The sequence below is a fragment of the Orycteropus afer genome, unplaced genomic scaffold, assembly GCF_000298275.1.
Source record: "Orycteropus afer afer isolate SDZICR_OR568_19922 unplaced genomic scaffold, OryAfe1.0 scaffold00059, whole genome shotgun sequence".
Lineage (NCBI taxonomy): Eukaryota > Metazoa > Chordata > Mammalia > Tubulidentata > Orycteropodidae > Orycteropus > Orycteropus afer.
In genome coordinates, this window is record NW_006921646.1 from 5,588,217 (window position 1) to 5,606,815 (window position 18,599).

General features: G+C 49.8%; 1 protein-coding gene across 1 annotated transcript in view; it reads right to left on the reverse strand.

Moving 5' to 3' along the window:
* Positions 1-524: 524 nt before the first annotated feature.
* CPNE5 (copine 5) overlaps positions 525-18,599 on the reverse strand; it is a 114,473-nt gene continuing 96,398 nt past the window's right edge. Inside the window, exons 14-22 of the mRNA XM_042780752.1 lie at positions 15,869-15,922; positions 12,047-12,108; positions 7,872-7,918; positions 5,030-5,211; positions 3,661-3,788; positions 3,322-3,424; positions 2,528-2,585; positions 1,990-2,063; positions 525-743 (exon numbers count right to left, since the gene is read on the reverse strand). Of these exons, the coding sequence (XP_042636686.1) occupies positions 525-743; positions 1,990-2,063; positions 2,528-2,585; positions 3,322-3,424; positions 3,661-3,788; positions 5,030-5,211; positions 7,872-7,918; positions 12,047-12,108; positions 15,869-15,922 (927 nt within the window). The remainder of the gene's footprint in view (positions 744-1,989; positions 2,064-2,527; positions 2,586-3,321; positions 3,425-3,660; positions 3,789-5,029; positions 5,212-7,871; positions 7,919-12,046; positions 12,109-15,868; positions 15,923-18,599) is intronic.

The following is an 18,599-nucleotide window of genomic DNA, read 5'->3' on the forward strand; positions in this document are numbered from 1 at the left end:
CAGGGCTCCTATTGCATACAAGTGTGCCCGGGAGGGGTCACATGTCCAGGAATTCCTGCAAACCCATTAGCTTCATGAGGATCATTGGAATAGTGCACAGGATAGAGACTGGCGTGGGGGTTTGGGATAGGATTAGACACCAGAGAAGAGGGCTAGGATTGCAGGGGGGAGGCCCAGCCCACCCTGCCCGCCTATAGGTGAGCAGAGGGGATTGTCCAGGGTGGGCTGAGGGAGAACCCCCCATCATCCCTCTTACACCTTCCTGGCTGAGCTAGAACTAGGAGCCAGGGTACGAAGGGTCTAGCAGGGAAGCAGAGCCTTCTTTCCCTCTAGCCCTCAACCTCTTGGGTATGGAGTGGATCAGGAAATTAGGGCAGAGTTTCTAGAGCCCCCAACCCAAGCCCTCCCCGAGGTACATAGATGTCCCAGGGTCTAGGCTGGACAGGAGATGGGGTCTGAGGACCCTGCCCACTGTATAACTGGCTTTCCCCAAGTCCCAGCCGCCTGCTTGCGTTTGGACAGGCTCAGATATGTGTGTGTAGGGGGGAGCCAGGGGGCGTGTGGGCTGGGGACTGCGGGGGCGAGTGGGCTTGGGGCTCAGGCGGGGGACGCGGACGGATGCCCTGTGCCTTCATGTAGGACACCAGCTGGTCCGGAATCTCAGCGAGCACATCGCGGGCTAGGCGCGCCATGCTCAACACGTGGTTGCCTGTGCGATCCACGTAGTCCCGGAAGGGCACAAACTGCGGGGCAGGGAGGCAGAGTCAGTTCCAGTCTCCCTCCTACCCTAGCCCTGAAAATCTCCAGGCCTGGGGTCCTATCCTCACCCTTCCTCAGCTTCTGCCTTCACCCCCACCTCCCCTGATGAATTCCCTGAGGGCAAGGACTGTGTCAGAATCACCATTCATTCACTCACTCAACAGGTATTTATTAAACACGTATTCCATGCAAGACTACCCCACTGAACAAGATTCCTCATCTTTTAGTCCTAGCACAAAAGCCTGGCACTTAGTAGGTGCTCAGGAAAGGTTGTTGACTGAATACCTTGATTTCAGGGACTCTCTGCCCTCAGGGTCTCTTCCACCTTCTCCAGCAGAGCCCTCCCTCTTTGGTTCTGCTTCTCCTCTTTCCTCTCTGGGGCTAATCTGGCCAGTATCCAAAGCCAAGCCCCTCTGGCTTCCTCCTGGGTCCTCCTTCCCACCCCTCATTCCCTGAGGACCTCATGTTCACTCCTGCCTCCAGGTCTTTCTATACTGGTCCTTCCTCCATGTTGCCTCTGCTCTTTTCCAGTTCCTCAACTTTGGTTTTCATTCCTGGAATGTTCCTACTCTTTTAATCAAGGGAGTGTGGGGGATGTCAGTTTTCTCATTCTGCATTTCCTAAACACTAGGGACTCAGTCAGCATGAGATTCAGTGAGAGGTGCTTCTTGAGGGTACATTCTGCTGGACAGGAATTCCCCAAGGACAAAGATGTCTGCTCATTATTACATTTGCATCCTATGAGGGGATGTTAGGATATTGACCCAATCAATCATGCAATGGTCGTTCTCAAAAGGGCTGCAACAACACTAAAGACACCTCCTCTGCCATCAAGAGGTTTGGCATCTTATTGTGAGGGCAGCCTGGTGGAATACAACTTAAGGTGCAAGGGATCAGGCTGCAGGTGCTCCGCAGAAACTGGGGAGGCCTGGAGAGGCTAGAGAGCCTGGGAGGCTGGCAGGACTTGGAAAGGAGCCACAGAACACTGTGGTGGAAGCTCCAGCAATGTTAGGGTGAGGAGTCAATGTTAGGTGAGATGGCAAGGAGGAGTCCTGCCCAGAGACAAGTGTGACCCAAGGACTGACCCTTGTTCCCCTCTATGGTGGCCAGGCCACTTTGGGGTTCCCAGTGCCTCCCTCCAGGAGCCCTCCCCAAAAGAGGTGTGAAGTAAGCCTGGCTATAGGGGCTCTTGCATTTTCCACTGGGGGGCAGACAGGGCCTGGGCTTCACCTGCACGATGTCCCGCTCAGCCAGCTTCCCCCGGGAGGAGATCCTCACGTCATCACCATCCAGCTCCACCATGGCTGTGTAAGGAGCAGTGGCATGGGGGGATTAATGGTGGGGGCCCTGAGTTGGTAGGACAGTAGACTATCCTCCAATCCCAGGCCAATCCAGGAAAAAGACCATAGACTCATGCCTCTAAGTTACAGATGACGAAACTGAGCCCTGAGACAGGAGAATCCTAACCGGGCAGGTTTCTGATTTCTAGCCCAGTACTCCTGCCTTCCCAGGGCTCCCAAGGTTGGAGGAAGGAGTGACTTGGAGCCTCCTCCCCACAGCCTAGGGATGTGGGTGTGGTGCACACACCCTGACACACCTCTCCCTAAGCAAACAAAGGCACCCTCATGTCCTGCACATTCACCTAGACAGTCATACACACTCAGGTGAGAGCTCTTGCTCTTGGGAAGGGTCATTCCCAGGGACATGAAGCCTCTGGGGCAACATGTGAGGGATGGGAAATGGAGGGGAGGGCAGAAGCTGGACTCACCGTCAAACTCTGCCTGGCCCACGCCGATGATGATGATGGACATGGGGAGTTTGGCAGCCTGGGAGACAGCATGGATGGGGAGAGGGTTGGACCCGGCAGAGGGGCCAGTTAAGAGGGAGAGACCACAGATAGGTACAGAAAGGGATGGGTCAAAAGAGAGGCAAGAGAATAGGAAAGAAATGAGAGAAAGAATGATGGACAGACAGAGAAAGGGGGAGAGAGGGTGCCCAGAGATAAAGATCAAGGGAAACCAAGGTGGGCCCCAAGAAGAAGCAGGGTAGAGAGAGAGAGAGATCAGGGGAGAAGTCTGTCACAGGTTTGCTTCTACCAGCCACCCCCACCCCTCTCTGCCCAGTGCACCACCATCATGTATGGTCCCTCTTTTATGTGGGTCTGAATGAAGGGTGGGGCAGTGAAGATGAAGCTTCTTTTTTAGAGAGGCCACCAGGTAGGGAAACCACATTTTGGGGCCTGTCCTACTTAGGGCCTCTCATCTCCCTGACCTGGAGGCCAGGCTGGGGGCTGGGGAAGCATGGTCCTTGAGGTGGGCTAGTAGTGTCTGGAGAGAGGACCACTGAGTGGGACTAAGGGGAAGGTGCACAGCTCCCCAACAGGGTCCCACCTCAGCCCAGTGCTCCTCCCCATCCCCGCTTGGAAAATCCTACCAGACCATGCAGCCAGGAGTTGAGTGTGATCTTTGGGTCCCAAAGAGGTTAGGAAGGGGAAAGAAGCCGCGCCCCAGTGCTTCCCTAAAGGAGCGAGGAGGCAGGCCCCCAGAACCTCCTCTCACGCACATTGACGATGGCTTCCTTGGTCTGTGCCATGTCTGAGATGACTCCGTCTGTGATGATGAGCAGCACTGAGTACTGGGAGCCATCCTGCACAGTCGCCGCATTCCTGGGGGGTGGGGAGTAGGGCTGAGGCCTGTCTGGTCAGGCCTCTGGGAATGTTGCCCTCCCTTCAAGGACCTTGAGCATTTTGGTGGGGACAGGTCCTCAGGTGGGAGGGCTGTCTCTTCAGGGTCAAGGTTCCCTGAAAGGGGAGTCGATGGGAGAGATACGCTTTCTCCCAGTCATGTGAGCAGTTGGGATGGGGGTCTCATGACCCTGGCCAAAAGTGGGGGCAGTGCTCACCTGGCCACATGGGTGACCACGGGTGCAAAGTTGGTGGGGCCGTAGAGCTGCACAGTGCGCAGGCTGCGGTGGTAGGCCTCCAAGATGCCGTCGATACCGCAGCAGGAGGGGTTCTCCTGGTTGCCGTTCTGGGGGTTTAAGATGGGGAGGCTGAGCCCAGGATGGAAAGAAGGGTGGGAAGGAAGGCAGCCAAGTGGTCTGTGGGAGTGGAGCCAGGCCTGGGCTCTGCTAGATTCTTCTCTGGTGGGCAGGAGCCAGAGGCAGGACAGGGAGCTCCCAGGCCTGCCCTGAAGGGCAGCATATGCTCTGGGTGAGCTAGCTCCAAGCCTGTTCCTTGCTCCCCTCTCAGTGCCCACTCAAAAGGGCCTCTGAGAGCCTGGCTGCTCCCTTCAGAGAACCACGGGCAAGTCCACCACCCCATACAGTGACTGATGGGTCAGAGCAACTCAGGGAAGGGCCTATGGCTGCTCCATCTTTGTGTGTCCAGTGCCCAGCCCAGCACCTGGCCCTCTGCAGGTATATGAGAAATGCTCTCTAAACACACATCTAACTGACTGACTGATGGGTCAGAGCAACTCAGGGAAGGGCCTATGGCTGCTCCATCTTTGTGTGTCCAGTGCCCAGCCCAGCACCTGGCCCTCTGCAGGTATATGAGAAATGCTCTCTAAACACACATCTAACTGACTGAGCAATCAACTGAGTGTGCCCAGCTCATGGGAGGAAGGGAGCGGAGGCAGCCTAAGGAGGTATCTCAACAGAGCCTGGGATCCCCAAATGATGCCATGTCCCATATAACCCCCACCCCCAGGAGCCCGCCTTCCAGAGCACTCCTGGCCTTTACCCCTCTCAGCACCAATGCAGGGAGTCCCTGGAATTGCTGCAGCTGCTCACACCAACCCACACCTCTTATCCTCTTTTTTGGGTCTTGAGGGTTAGTTCAGCCATCTCCATCTTGTCAGAAACAAGGAAGCCAGCTGTAGGTAGTCCAGACATGGGGTGGTAGGGGGTGGGCGGGGGGGAGTGGGTCTCTAGAGGCCCCGACACAAGCTCCCTTACACACAGTCACCCAGCTGCCTTACCCCCGGAAGGCTGCCTTTCAAGTACCTAAGCCTGTCATGTGCCGTTGAGTCGGACCCGATTCATAGAGACCCCTCCTTGGGTTTCTGAGGCAGTATCACTATGGAAGTAGATTGCCCAACCTTCCTTCCGAGGAGTGGCTGGTGGGTTTGAACCGCCAGCCTTCTGGTTAGCAGTCAAGTGCCTTAGCCACTATGCTACCAGAGCTCCCCTAGAGGATGGGAAACACCCTCCACCCTTCCCTTGTCACCACACCTCAGCCCAGCCAGCCCTTCCTCCTGGGACCTCTTACCAGTGGGAACTCGTGGGACACGCGGCCATCAGGGGGCAGCTTGGCCCCAAAGCCAAGGGCAGGGAACATCTTGTCGCTGTCGTAGTGCTGGATAATCTCCCCGACGGCAGTCAGCGCCAGTGCGTACGCGTTTAGCTGGTAGGGGCTCATGTAGTGCAGGGATGTGGACTGTGAGGGGTTCCCTGTAGCACAAGGCATGGGGGCATTTGCAAGCCTGGACCCACAAGCCACCTCAGGTTCAGAATGCAGAAGGGAATCCAAGGGCACCCAAATACATATATACATATATATACATTATATATATATATATGTATACACACACACATATACAAACCCACTGCCGTGGAGTCAGATCCAATTCATAGCCACCCCTCGTTGGGTTTCCGAGGCAGTATCACTACGGAAGTAGATTGCCCAACCTTTCCTTCTGAGGAGTGGCTGGTGGGTTTGAACTGCTAATCTTCTGGTTAGCAGTCAAATGCCTTAGGCACTATGCCATCAGAGCTCCCTATATATACATACATATATGTGTGTGTGTGTGTGTGTGTATACACACATATAACTGTGTGTATATGTATGTATGTATATATATGTGTGTGTGTGTGTATGTATGTATATATGTTAGGAGCTCTTGGTGGCATAGTGTCTAAGGCATCTGACTACTAACCAGAAGTTTGGCAGTTCAAACTCATCAGCCACTCCATGGAAGGAAGACTGGGCAATCTACTTCCATAAAGATTTACCACCTCGGAAACCCAATGGGGGTTGCTATGAGATGGAATTGACTCAATGGCAGTGAGTTTGGTTTTTTGGTTTTATGTATATAGGTATATGTATATGCAGGGGCCTCTGGTGGCATAGTGCCTAAGACATTTGACTGCTAACCAGAAGGCTGGCGGTTCAAACCCACCAACCACTCCTCAGAAGGAAGAGTGGGCAATCTGTTTCCATTGAGAAAGCTCCCTGGAAACCCATGGAGTAGTTGTTATGAGTCGGAACCTACTTGACAGCAGTGAGTTTGGTTTGTTTATTTGCATGTATATACATACATATATATATATATATATATTTTTTTTTTTTTTTCCAGAGTAGAACTGTGCTCCGTAGAGTTTTCATGATTGTCACCTTTCAGAAGAAGATGGTCAGGCCTGTCTTCTGAGGTGTCTCTGGATGGGTCTGAACTGCCAACCTTTTGGTTAATATCCTAGCACTTAACCATATGAACCACCAAGACTCCCCAACTTTTATTTCTTTCTCCTTAACTCATGTCTTTCTCTCTTAGGCCACATTCAAGTCTGTAGGAAATAGGAAACCCTGGCTGCTGAACTTTCCCAGTATACCCAGAATCCCACCTTCTTCTTCCTTCTCCACTGCCACCACTCTGGTCTGTCTAGTCAACATCCTCTTGCTTATGGGACTGCAGCAGCCTCCTAACTGGGCTCCCTGCTTCCGTCCTGGCACCTACAGTCCATACTCAACACACCAGCCAGAGTAAGCCTGTTACAGCCAAGCCAGGTCGTGCGTCTCCTCTGCTCAAATACTCAAGTGCTCCCATCTCAACCCAATATCCTTACAAGGGCCCATAGGCCATGTGATCTGATCTCCAGTTACCTCTCACCTACCATCCTCCATCACTCACTCAGGGCCAGCCTCATAGCCTCTCACCTCAGGAGCTTTGCAATGGCTGTTTCCTCTGCATGAGACACTTTTTGCAGAAGTCCACATACCTTACCTCTGCTCAAATGTTCCCTTCTGACCTTCCCTAACCAGCCCATTGAGAGTTATAGTCTCCCTCAATAGTTCCAATCCCTCTTTCTGGCTTTACTTTTCTCCATAACCCTTAACTTTTCTCCTCATCCCTAATAGAGTCTATATTTTCCTGATTTGCTTATTAATGAGGCAGGACAGCACAATGGTAGGAGCATAGACTCTGGAGCCAGACTGCCAAGGTACCAATCCCACCTCCACCTCTTGCTAGCTGTGTGATCTTGGATAAGTTCCTCAACCTCTCAGCCTCAGTCTCCTCACCTGCAAAATGGGATGATAATAGTTCCTACCACATGGGACTGTTAGGGGAATTAAACAAGTGTTATTATGAGGAATCCTCCCCATTCTGTGACATCAGGACCTTGAGCCCCAAGAGGGGTTTCTGACACACTTTAGTAGGAGACCAACATCTACATGGCTGGCATAAAAATGGGCATTCCTATTCACTGCCATCGAGTCAATACTGACTCATAGTGACCATCCACGGTTGAGATGTTTATACTACTGTAAAGTTTGGGATTGTGGTTGCTACTGGTGACTTGGCCACAGCCTGATGAAGAAATTCAGAGGAAGGAAGAAGGAAGGAAGCTGGGGCAGCCCCAGAAGCATAAGGATTGGGGTCCCTGGGTGAGCTGCTATCCTTTCCAAGGAATACAGACTTCAGTCTTGACTGCAGTCTTCTCCTCCAGCCTGTGGGCTGGGCTGCACAGAGCGTGAAGCATGGGATGGACACAGCTCTTCCTTGAGCTCTGGATGGGCCCAGAGGACACACTGTCCTGTGTATGTCCTGTGCATGTCCCTTAAGGGCAAGGTTGTGGTTCATAGTATGTATCCCTGGGGCCCAGATTTGTTAGTGACAGCTATCAGACCTAGGGATACCATCCCCAGCCTGCTTGTATCTTTGGCCCTCTGGGCCCAGGTGACACTCTTTGGTAATGAAGAAGCCAGGGATTATGGAGAACCTGGCTCTCAGCAAGGGCCACCGACATAGCCCTTAAAAGCATGCTCCTTCCAGCCCTACCCCTCTCTTTCTCAGCCCTGTCCCCCATGCTGCTCTGCCCTTGTCCTCACTCACCATTGGAGGCGGTAAAATCAATGGCCACTGTGAAGTTGATCTGAGTCCTGGAAGAGAAAGAACAGAGGGGAAGTTACCCTGGGAGAGGCAGGGCTGCAGGAAACGCTGGGCAGCGGTGGCAGACCCTGGCTGCAGTCCCGGCCCCTCTGCTTGCCAGGTGTGTGACCTTGGTTAAGTCATTCTTCTCTCCAAGAGCCAGCTTCCAATTCTGCAAAACACTGCAATAGTAACGTCAGCCACACCTCCCCTAAAGGACTGTTGTGAGGATCAAAAGAATTTAGCAATATGAAAGGTCTCTGAAGATGATTACATTCTGTGTGGACATATGATGATGAGTACGTATTTCCTCCTCAAACCCTGATCCCTGGGCCCACCTGATGCCAGTGAGGTAGAGTTAGAGTAAGCATGTGCCTGTATTTCAGGCTCAGATTTGGAGTCAGATTTAGGGTTAAACTTATTCAACAACAACAACAAAAAAAGAGTCAAACAGATATTGTGCATCTTCTGCAAGAAGAATAAAACCCTACTCATGAAGTGGTCTTGCCGGAAGGCTGAACCTGAATGCAAATGAACCTCCAGATCTATCTACCAGTTTGCAGGAAATATAGGGGCACGAGAACATGGTAAATGACACTGCAGGGGATGTAGCCAGCAAAATCCAGATTGTGGGAAACTATTGGAGCACAGTGGGAAGTGTGGCCTATGGCCTATGGACCAGCAGCATCACTATCACCTGGCAACTTGTTCAGGCCCTCCTCTAGATCTACTGAATCTGAATCCCTTGAAGTGGGGTGGGGTGGAAGGTGGAGGTAGTGAGAATCTGTTTAGCAAGTCCTTCAGGGGCTTGAGCAACCCCATAGATGAAAGAAAAATTAAGAAACAAATCAACCAATCTCAAAATATAGACCTTGTTTGGGTTCTGATGAAAACAAACCAATTTAAAAATTTTTAAGACAACTGGAGAAACTTGAACACTGGCTAAATATGTGGTATTAAGGAATTATTAATGTTTTGATGTAATGAGAGATTGTGGTTAGGTTTTTTTAAAAAGAGAGAGTCCTTATATTTTAGACATACATCTTAAAGTATTTTGGGATGAACTATGTTGTCATGGATTTGCTTCAAAATAACTGCAGGGAGGGGAGAGCTGATGGAACAGGCCATGAGTCAGTATTTGCTGAAGCTGGGTGAAAGGTACTTGGCAGTTCATTTATACCTTCTCTCCACTTTTGTACATGTTTTGAAATTTTCTATAATAAAAAGTTAGGTCTAGGGGATTCAGATTTCAGGGTTGAAACTTTCTAGGGGCTTGGTTGTTTTAGGGGCTCAATGCTGATAAAACAAAGCTGACTAGGACATGAATCCCTGATGAAGTCTAGTCTTGTGGTTGTCACACTATGGGTAGAACAGGTGTTCTAGCACCTACACCACCCCCAAAAAAGAGATTCCAATTCAGTTGATCTGAGGAGGGGCCTGGAATCGGCTTCTTTAACAAACATCCCCCAAACCCCCAGTCTCATCCAAGATTCTAAGGGGGAGGTTCTGGCATAACACTTGGGGAAACTGTTCTGGTGATTCAACTTGGGGCCAGGGATGATGTAAAATGAGGGAGCCCTCACTTCACCAGCATTTAGCAAAACAGTCCCTATGAGAAACCACAGCCTTCTCTCCACCTGATCACAACTGAGCTGCTATTCATGGGCACCTAGCCCCCCAGGAAGGGTCAAGGGCATGGCTAGTAGAAGACCCAAGTCCTTCCCACCCATTCTTCTTGTCTGCTGGTGGAACAGAGCATCCAGTGGACTCTAGTCTCTAGAGGGGAAGGAGCCACAAGACAGCAGGAGCCTGGATTCCTGAGAGGCTGCATGGAGCAGAGTCTCCCCACACATCCCTGCCATACCATCCATGAATGAAAAATAAGCCTTGATTTGTAGTAAGCCCTAAAGTTAGAGAACTATTTATTATAGAAGTTTGTTGTCACCTCTCTGTGTGGAACATAGAGATTGTGTCTTTGTTAGGGAAAGAGATATTTGGAGGGTCAGATGCTCTGGGGCCACTCTTGGGGGAGTGGTTCTGGTCCCCAGTACGACAGCTGAGGGGCACGTCAGTCTGGCTCTTCCAAATATATGGTGAGGGGTGAGGCAGGCACTACTCCTTAACTAGTCCTCTGCTCTGGGTACTAAAGAAAAAGGCTTTTTTTGTGTGTGGAAAAATTACTTCCTGCAGCCTCATTTCTCTGCTAAAGGGCAGAGCAGGGCAGAATGAAAGCTCTGAGTTCTCAGCTCCTCCTCTGAGATGGGGGCAAAAGCGACTGATTATACGCTTCCTCCTGGGGTCCAGGTGGCCAGGTGAGGAAGGCCAGGGAGCAGAGGATCCCTAGACAAATGTCTCCTCCAACGCTTCCTGCCCAGACATGCACACTGGGCGCCTGCTCCCTGGAGCCAGCTCTCACTCAGACTCTGCAGAGTTTAAAGAGAGGTGTGGTGTGGGCTGGTGCTGGGGCTCTAACTTGCCCAGTATCGGCGGCGCCAGCCTTGCACAGTTAGCCGGTCTCTGCGGGCCCCTTCTTGATGACACCTCACCGCATCCAGCCCTTTAACTCGGCAGTCTCCTCTTCATCATATCCCACCCAGTAACAGTGAGGCAGGCAGGGCCAGAATTATTAATTACTATGGAACGAAAGGCAGCAAACATGGAGTGGAAGGAGCCCTGCCCCCAACTAGGCGTGTGGCCTCAAGCAAGTTGTGTCATCTCTCCATCTATAAAATGGAGATAATTGTCCCTGCCCTGCCCACTGTGTTCTGTGAGTTGGGGCACTATGCAAATGACTAGGATAAATAGGATGAGAAGTGTTTGAAAATTACAGCATACTAAGAATGTAACCCGCTGCCATTGCATTGGTTTCAATTCATGGTGACCCCATGCATCCCTGGGTGGCCCAGGGACTTGTGCTCAGTTGCAAACTGAAAGCTGGTGGTTCAAACTCACCCAATAATGCCATGGAAGAAAGGCCTGGCAATCTGCCTCTGTAAAGATTATAGCCAAGAAGCTGTATAGAGAGCTCAGTTCTACTCAGTATGGGGTCACCAGAACTGGAATTGACTCGATAGACAGCGAAGGGGTTTTAGGAATGTAAGGGGGTGGTTGCTTAATGGGATAGAAGTGAGGCAGTTTTGATGGGGAAGGAGCAAGGGCAGGGTCAGAGAAGGCTCACGGGGGGGAGGGAGGGTGTGTGCTCAATGGATAGAAGGTGAGCTTGCATCCTTGAGGCTGCATATGTTCAGGGCACAGGGAGCGGTGTCATGGGAAAGTGAATATGGTTTCCCAGCGCCTGACTTTTCCCTCTGCTCTGGAGAACCAGGCAGCCAAGGTGCTTGCTTGGCTCGGTGAGTCTTTGAGAGCTGCCCTTGCTTGTCTCCTTTTCAGACAGGTGCAGTCATTCACCTGCGTTCACCTGTGGGCTCCCAGCTACCCACGCTCTGACCTGGCACCTGTCCTAGCAGGGAGCATGTTGAGTGGGCCCTCACCTTGGAATCAAGCTTTCCTCCCATGTCCTGGACACTGCACTCTCTTGTTCTTCTTGCTCCTTAACTTGTGTTTGACCACCTGCAGGTCCCAGGACTATCCCCTGGTTCACTCCCCAGTCCCAAGTGCCCCTTACAGACTCTGATACCACTGGGCAGGTTAATCACTGCCCCCAGAACAAATCAGATGTCAGAAGCTCAGAGCTGGAAGGAACCTGAGAACTCACCGATTCCAACTTCTTTGTGTACAGAGACAGAAATACATGCCCAGGGAGGGAAGGTGACTTGTTCAAAGTTATCCAGCAAATCCATGGCCAAGAGGGGCCTGAGCCTGGGCCTCTTGACTCCTGATCTAGTGCTCTCTATACCTCCTCAAGCCCTTGGTTCTCTTTGTCATGGAGTCCCATACATTTCTGGGTCCCATCTCTGTCTGAGGACCTGATGTGACTCAGGCCAGCCTACTTGGCTCAGGAGCTCCTCTGCAGCCGCTCAGGATCCAGGGGCATGCAGGGCGCTGAGTGAGTTGCCTCCGCCCAGACACTCGGGGTTCACTCAGTGCCTAGCATCACAGGCCAGGCCAGAGAGGACCAGAACTGGTCACAAAGGTGTGCAGGGCCCCTCACCTCTCCCTGAGGCCACATCTCTTCTTACCCTCCTTTGATGTAATCCAGGAATGTACACTCTGACTCCACAGCAAAGGAAAGCAGCGTGACCTTGAAAAATAAGAGGAAGTTTGGTCAGTGGGAAGCATGCAGGTGGTGGGTGGTTTGTGATAACCACATGCACTGATATTTCCCAAGCATTCAATATGTGGAGTGTTGCATACATTATTGCATTCAGTACCCACAACAACCCTATGGAGAGGTACTATTATTATCCCCATTTTACAACTAAGGAAACTGAGGCTCAAAGAGGTAATGCAATAATGCCCAAGGATACTGCCAGGATGAGGCGGAGTGGAGATTTGAACCCAGATCTGTCTGATTACAGAGCCCAGACTCTTGATCTTGATGCCAAGCTGCATCCCAGAAGGGTTCCCTTTTTGGTCAGTAGAACACAGGGGCTTAAGCCAACACACAAGGCTCCCCCAACTGTACCTGCTCTCTCATCCTAGGACCTGGCATGGGGTGCAGAGGGCAAGGGAGATCTTCCTGACACAGGCCTAACAGCCTTCTGGTGCTAACAAGCCCCATACTTCCCAGTGCTGGAAATCCTGAAACATGCTTTGCTGTGCACGTCTGCTAAACCTTACTCATCCCACTGTATCCCTTTGGAGTCTCTCAACCTTCACCTTCTCAAACCCATTCTTCCTCTGGAGGTAACTGACCACCTAGATCCCCCTCCCAAGCAGAGGTTGCCTGGCTTCCAACCTCTGGAAAGTGGAAGGTAGCTAGCTAGCAGCTATTACAATAATACAGTAGGACCTTTGAAACGAGTGAAAGGCTGGCAGCCTAAATCAATTAAAGAAGGCAAGATTAGGGCAGGGGTCTTTTTACCTACATAAGTGGAAACTGTTCTGTTGTATGTTGGCAGCCCCTCCCACACATACCCCCCAAAAAACTAGGGCAGACTCAAGGAGCTCTGGTAGCGTAGTGCCTTAGGGGCTTGACTGCTAACCAGAAGGCTGGAGGTTCAAACCCACCAGCCACTCCTTGGAAGGAAGGTTGGGCAATCTACTTCCATAGTGATAACAGCCTTGGATACCCAAGGAGGGGTTGCTATGAGTCGGGGCTGACTCGACAGCACACAACAACAACAACGTGAGTGCTGGGCTGGACACCTGCCTACTGGGCTGATGGTGTCCAGCACCCTGATGAACAAATCCTCTTTTCTTTCCAAGTGTGGTAGTTCAGATTCAATAGCAATGGGGTGGCCCTCACCCTGACTGATGGTCATTAGAATCCCTGGTGATCTTCTAAAGCATCTCTCAGCTGGTGTGGGGACCCCAGACCAATTACATCAGAGTCTCTAGGGTAGGTTTTGGCCCTGGGTCTTTTTAAAGCTCCCCATGTGAGTCTAACCCACAGGCAGGGTTGAACACCAGGCCCTGGGCTGAAGCAATTCCCTCACTTGCCTGACCATAAGGATTCACCCAGGGACTTGCTACTCAAAGCATGGTCCCTAGACCAGTGGCATCAGCATCAGCTTGAAATTCAGAAACACAGACTTTCTACATTTTAACAAGATCCCCCGGAGATTCCTGCACATAGTAATGGACCAGAAACACTAATCCACTAGTTAAAAAATACAGATTTCTGGGCCCCAGCCTGGGCCTCTTAAGGAACCCCAGAGAACTGGCCTGGGTATCTGTATTTTAGCAAGCATCTTGGGCCCTGTATGATGTTTATGGTGATGATTAGGAAATGTGGGGTAAAGAAAAGGGCCTAGTTCTGCTCTGTCCTTAACTCACTGTGTGACTTGAGACAAAGCATGTCCCTTCCCTTGGCCTCAGTTTCTTCATCTTTAAAGAAAGAAAGCAGAACAAGGTCAACGGTTTTCAAACTTTTTTTTTTTTTTTTTTAGCTGTACAACAGAGTTCTCATCTGGGGGAAGTGCTCCTCCCCTAGAGGCAATTGCGAATATGTGGGCAAGTTTTGGGGGGTTGGGGTGAAGTTCTCACAATGACTGAGGCTATGCTGGCGGCTGTGGGCAGAGGCCAAAGTGCACCTGTGAGACAAAGAATTATCCTGCCCAAAACGCTGAGAGCATCTCTCTGAGAAGCACTGCAGCTCTAGACAAAGGAACCATTTCTTCCAGCCTGTCTGTGAAACAAGTACAATCAGAGAAGCAGTGGTCAGTGTGCTTTGAGTGTACAGAGCACTTTACAGTTTACAGGCCTCCGTTTCTTCTGGGTCCATCACAGCCACCCTGAACAGTAAGCAGGGTAGGTATGATGTGTTAGCCCTGTTATCCAGATGGAAAAAATGAGGCTCCTCAAAGGAACCTCAGGGCTCTCCTGACTAAGACTTTTTCCTAGGTCTGGAATTGCAATCTGCCTGACTTAAATGACTAAGCTTGGCTGCACTCGCTGATGGGGCCACAGACTTTTAGAGTGGGTCAGGGATACAAAAGGGATAAGCATGGGTACATTTGTGCCACAAAGACACTGGCTTGTTTTATAAATCCACTGTAAGATCCGACCTCAAGGCTTTTACACAAGCTGTCCCTCTACCTGAAATGCCGTTTCCCCCATATCCTCATTACTTGCCCTCTCACCTTCTTTGGATCTCTGTTCAAATGTCACTTTCTCAGAGAAGGTTGCCTTAACTTCTTACATAAAATACTAGTGTTGCCCCTGGCATTTCCTAAGTCCCTAAGTAAAAATACCTTACTGTATTTTTTTTTCCCATGGCACTTACAGGTATATACTATATTTTTTGCATGTAATAAGTCCAAGTAAATAGCATGCACATGCATACAATGTGAATAGGCCATAGGAAACTAATGACCAAGAGGGATGTGTGGCTTGCAAAAAAAAAAAAAAAACCCACATATAATGCACCTGTTATTTGCATAAAATATGGGTGTGTGTGTGTGTGTGTGTGTATTTGTTTTCTATTTTGCCCCACCAGAATAAGAACACCATGAGGACAGATTTGGGCTCATACTGTTCCCAGCTGTATCCCTGGTACCCAGGACAGTGCCTGGCACATGGTGTTACTCATTCAAAAACCAAACTCACTACCATCAAGTCAATTCCGACTCATAGAGACCCCGTTGGGTTTCTGGGGCAGTAAATCTTTACAGAAGTAGATTGCCCTGTCTTCCTTCCACGGAGTGGCTGGTGGGTTTGAACTGCCAGCCTTCTGGTTAGCAGTCAAATGTCTTAGGCACTACCCCACCATAGTTGCCATCAAGTTAATTCTGACTCATCGGGACCCCATGCATATGGTAACATCTGTAAATACGTATTGAATGAACATATGATGTGCCGAAGACCAGCTCTCAGAAGCCACTGGGCCCATGAATCACCCTAGGATGGTTACAATGAAGTAGGATAGAGCCCACAGCAGCTGCCAGCCCCAGAGACCTGTTGACTGCCACTCTATCACTTTCTCACTGTGTGACCTTGGTGGAGTCATTTCCTTGCCTATGGTGGTTTCTTCTTTTATGATGAGAGGATGATAAGATCTGCCTCTCAGGGAAACAACCTGTGAAAAGCTCTGATACCGGGAATTTCCCAGAGTGGGGGCACAATTAACACTACTTCTCTTCCTCTTCCTTCCTGCAGGAAGTCCCCAGAGGGAGTTTCTCTCTGTGACTTCTCATTCTGTATCATGGCCCTGTTGTGTTGTCTCCACCATCTCCTGCCTTGGCTGCAGCTCCACCCTCCACCCCCACCCCCAGCCTCTCCAGGCCTCCTGTTCCCACACTCCACACTTCCACACACAGACACTCAAGGCTCCCTGTCATCAGACCTGTCTTGGGGCACAGTATGTCTACACCCACTGCAGGGAGGGCATAGCTACTCACTGTGCCAGAATTTACATATTTCTTTTTCTTCATTTTCTTTTTTGGGTTTACCACCTGCAGGAAAAACCAGTTAGTTATAGGGTAAGAAGAAACATTTCCAGCTAGTCAAGGCTGAGCCCCCCAGGCCTTCACTGACCCTAGGTGAATTATTCAGCTCAGCCCTATCAAGTCCAAGACCTCAGGCGGGGGCAAGGAGAGGTGGGTTCAAGCTTAGCAAGGTTTTGTGGGAATCCGGCATTTCGAGTTACACAATTGGGTTCCCAGATTAGACGTGGTGTCCCACAGACACCAGGAATAATATTTATTGAAACTTTCTTCCCACTGTTCCCCGAAACACACCTTTCACCCTGTGCAGCTAAAGAAGGCTCGACGTCGCAAAGGAGCCCTGTCTGTGCCTGCTTCGTGTGTTGGCTCAAGCTGCTCCCCTCACCCGAAATGCCTTTCTTGCTTCCCTCAACCAATTCCAATCTTCCCTGTTCCTCCTTCAAGTTCCAGCCCAAGAGATCTGTCCTGGGGTCTTCAAGGATCCCCTGTAGACCACCAGGACCCTTACAGGGCAGCAAGAACCTCCCTAACTATTCTTCACATGTAAGGTTTAACTTCCAACCAGACCTCATGTCAGAGAATGAATCACAGGGCTAGGCTCATAGTAAAAACCAGGTGCCGTTGAGTTGACTCTGACTCATGGTGACCCCATGTGTGTCAGAGTGGAACTGTGCTCTTAGGGTTTTCAATGGCTGATCTTTCAGAAGTAGATCACCAGGCCTTTCTTCTGAGGTGCCTCTGAGTCCACTTGAACCTCCAACCTTTCAGTTAGCAGCCAAGTGTGTTAACTGTTAGCACTACCCAGGGATTCCAAACTCATTCTGATGCTGAAAGAAACACTTGTTGGTGAGCTAATTCAGTGATCTTAACTAGGGCGGTTTTGTGCCCCTCCCCTCACCTCTGGGACATCTGGCAATGTCTGGAGACAGTTTGGACTGTCTGGGGGAAGGGTACTAGTGGCATCTGGTGGGTAGAGGTCAAGGATGCACTAAATATCATACAATGAATGCACAGGACAACTCCCCAACAACCAAGAATTATTCAGCCCCAAATGTCAATAGTGTAGAGGCTGAGAAAGTCTGGGCTTAATGAAGAGACTACCCGCCCAGCAACTCTGTGGGAGAAAGACTTGATGATCTGTTTCCGTAAAGATCATAGTCAAGGAAACCCTATAGGCAAGCGGCCATCCAAGGCACAACAAGGTCTCTACTTGCCTGCAACAACAGAGAACAAAGGAGAGTCAGGAATAGGAGGAGGAAATTGAATGTGTGGCTAATTGCCCCAGTGCCATGAGACCAGAAGAAATGGATGGTGCCAAGCTACCCTTACTGAACATTTTGATCAAAGATTCTATAGAAGATTCCTGATCAAAAGGGAAGAAATGTAGAACAGAATTTTAAATTCTTATGGAATACAGAATTTCTGGAGCCATGGAGGCTGGATGAACCCCTAAAATGATTGCCCTAAGAAATCTTTCAACCTTAACATATGCCCTGAAGCCTTCTTGAAACCAAATAATAGTTATGCTTAACTAATAAAGAATGTGTGCCTTGAACACTGCGCTCTTTTAAGATCTCTCTAATGGGATCAAAGTAACAATAACAACTCAAAAATTAGATGGGAACCTTAGAGGGCAGTGAGTTTTTGTTAATGGGGGAGGATTAACTCAGAAAAATAGAGTAAGAATGGTAGCACAACTGAAAGAATGTCACTGGATTGTACATGTAGACGTTTGAATTCATGTGTGTCATCGCTGTTTATATTCTCAACAACAACAAAAATAAAATAAATTATTAAATAAAAAGGAAACCCCACGGAGCACTATTCTACTCTGACACATGCGATCACTGTGAGTTGGAGTTGATTCGAGGGCAATTGGTTTGGTTTGGGGTTTTTTATTATTTTTGTTGTTATTTTTCTTCTTTGGGTTATCTTTGTAGCAATAAATAATAAATGTAGGCTCTATTTTTGAAAAAAAAAAAAAAACCTCTACAGGGCAGTTCTACTCTGTAACACATGAGGCTGTATGAGTCACACTTTACTTGAAGGCACCCAGCAACAACCACAACAACTGCCCCTTGGGATTTTCACACTTAACTGCATTTGTACTCCCCTCTGAGCCTTAGCAGCCTCTTTTGGTTTTTGACATGGAAAACAAAACAAGGCAATTTTCACACCCACTCTGTTGCCTCTTGGTTTCTGATGAACTCATTTCCCCTCTCCTGCAGGTCCTGCAGGTCCCGTTCTTTCTGCAGGGGCCACACTGCTGCGTCATTAGTCAAGCTCTCTTCTTCATGAATGGGTGTTGATATCCACACCTGGAGATGAGGAAACTAAGGCACCAGAGTGCCAAGTGATTTGCCTAAGGTCACATACTTGGTCTGGGTAGTGACAAGATTAGAAACCAGGCTTCCTGCTCTCAGGCCAGTGCTACATACATTGTGCCACCTTGGTAACAAATACCAACACATTCCTTTAGCAAATACTTATGGAGAAAGGGTGAGGGAAGTCAGTTCCTTCCCTCAAGGATCTTCACTCCAGTGGGAGAAAGAAGATGTATACTGGGGGTGGTAAAATGGTTAACAGGTTAATGTGCTTGGGTACTAAGTGAAAAGTTGGAGGTTGGAGTCCACCCAGAAGGCACCTCAGAAGAAAGGCCTGGAGACCTACTTGTGAAAAATCAGCC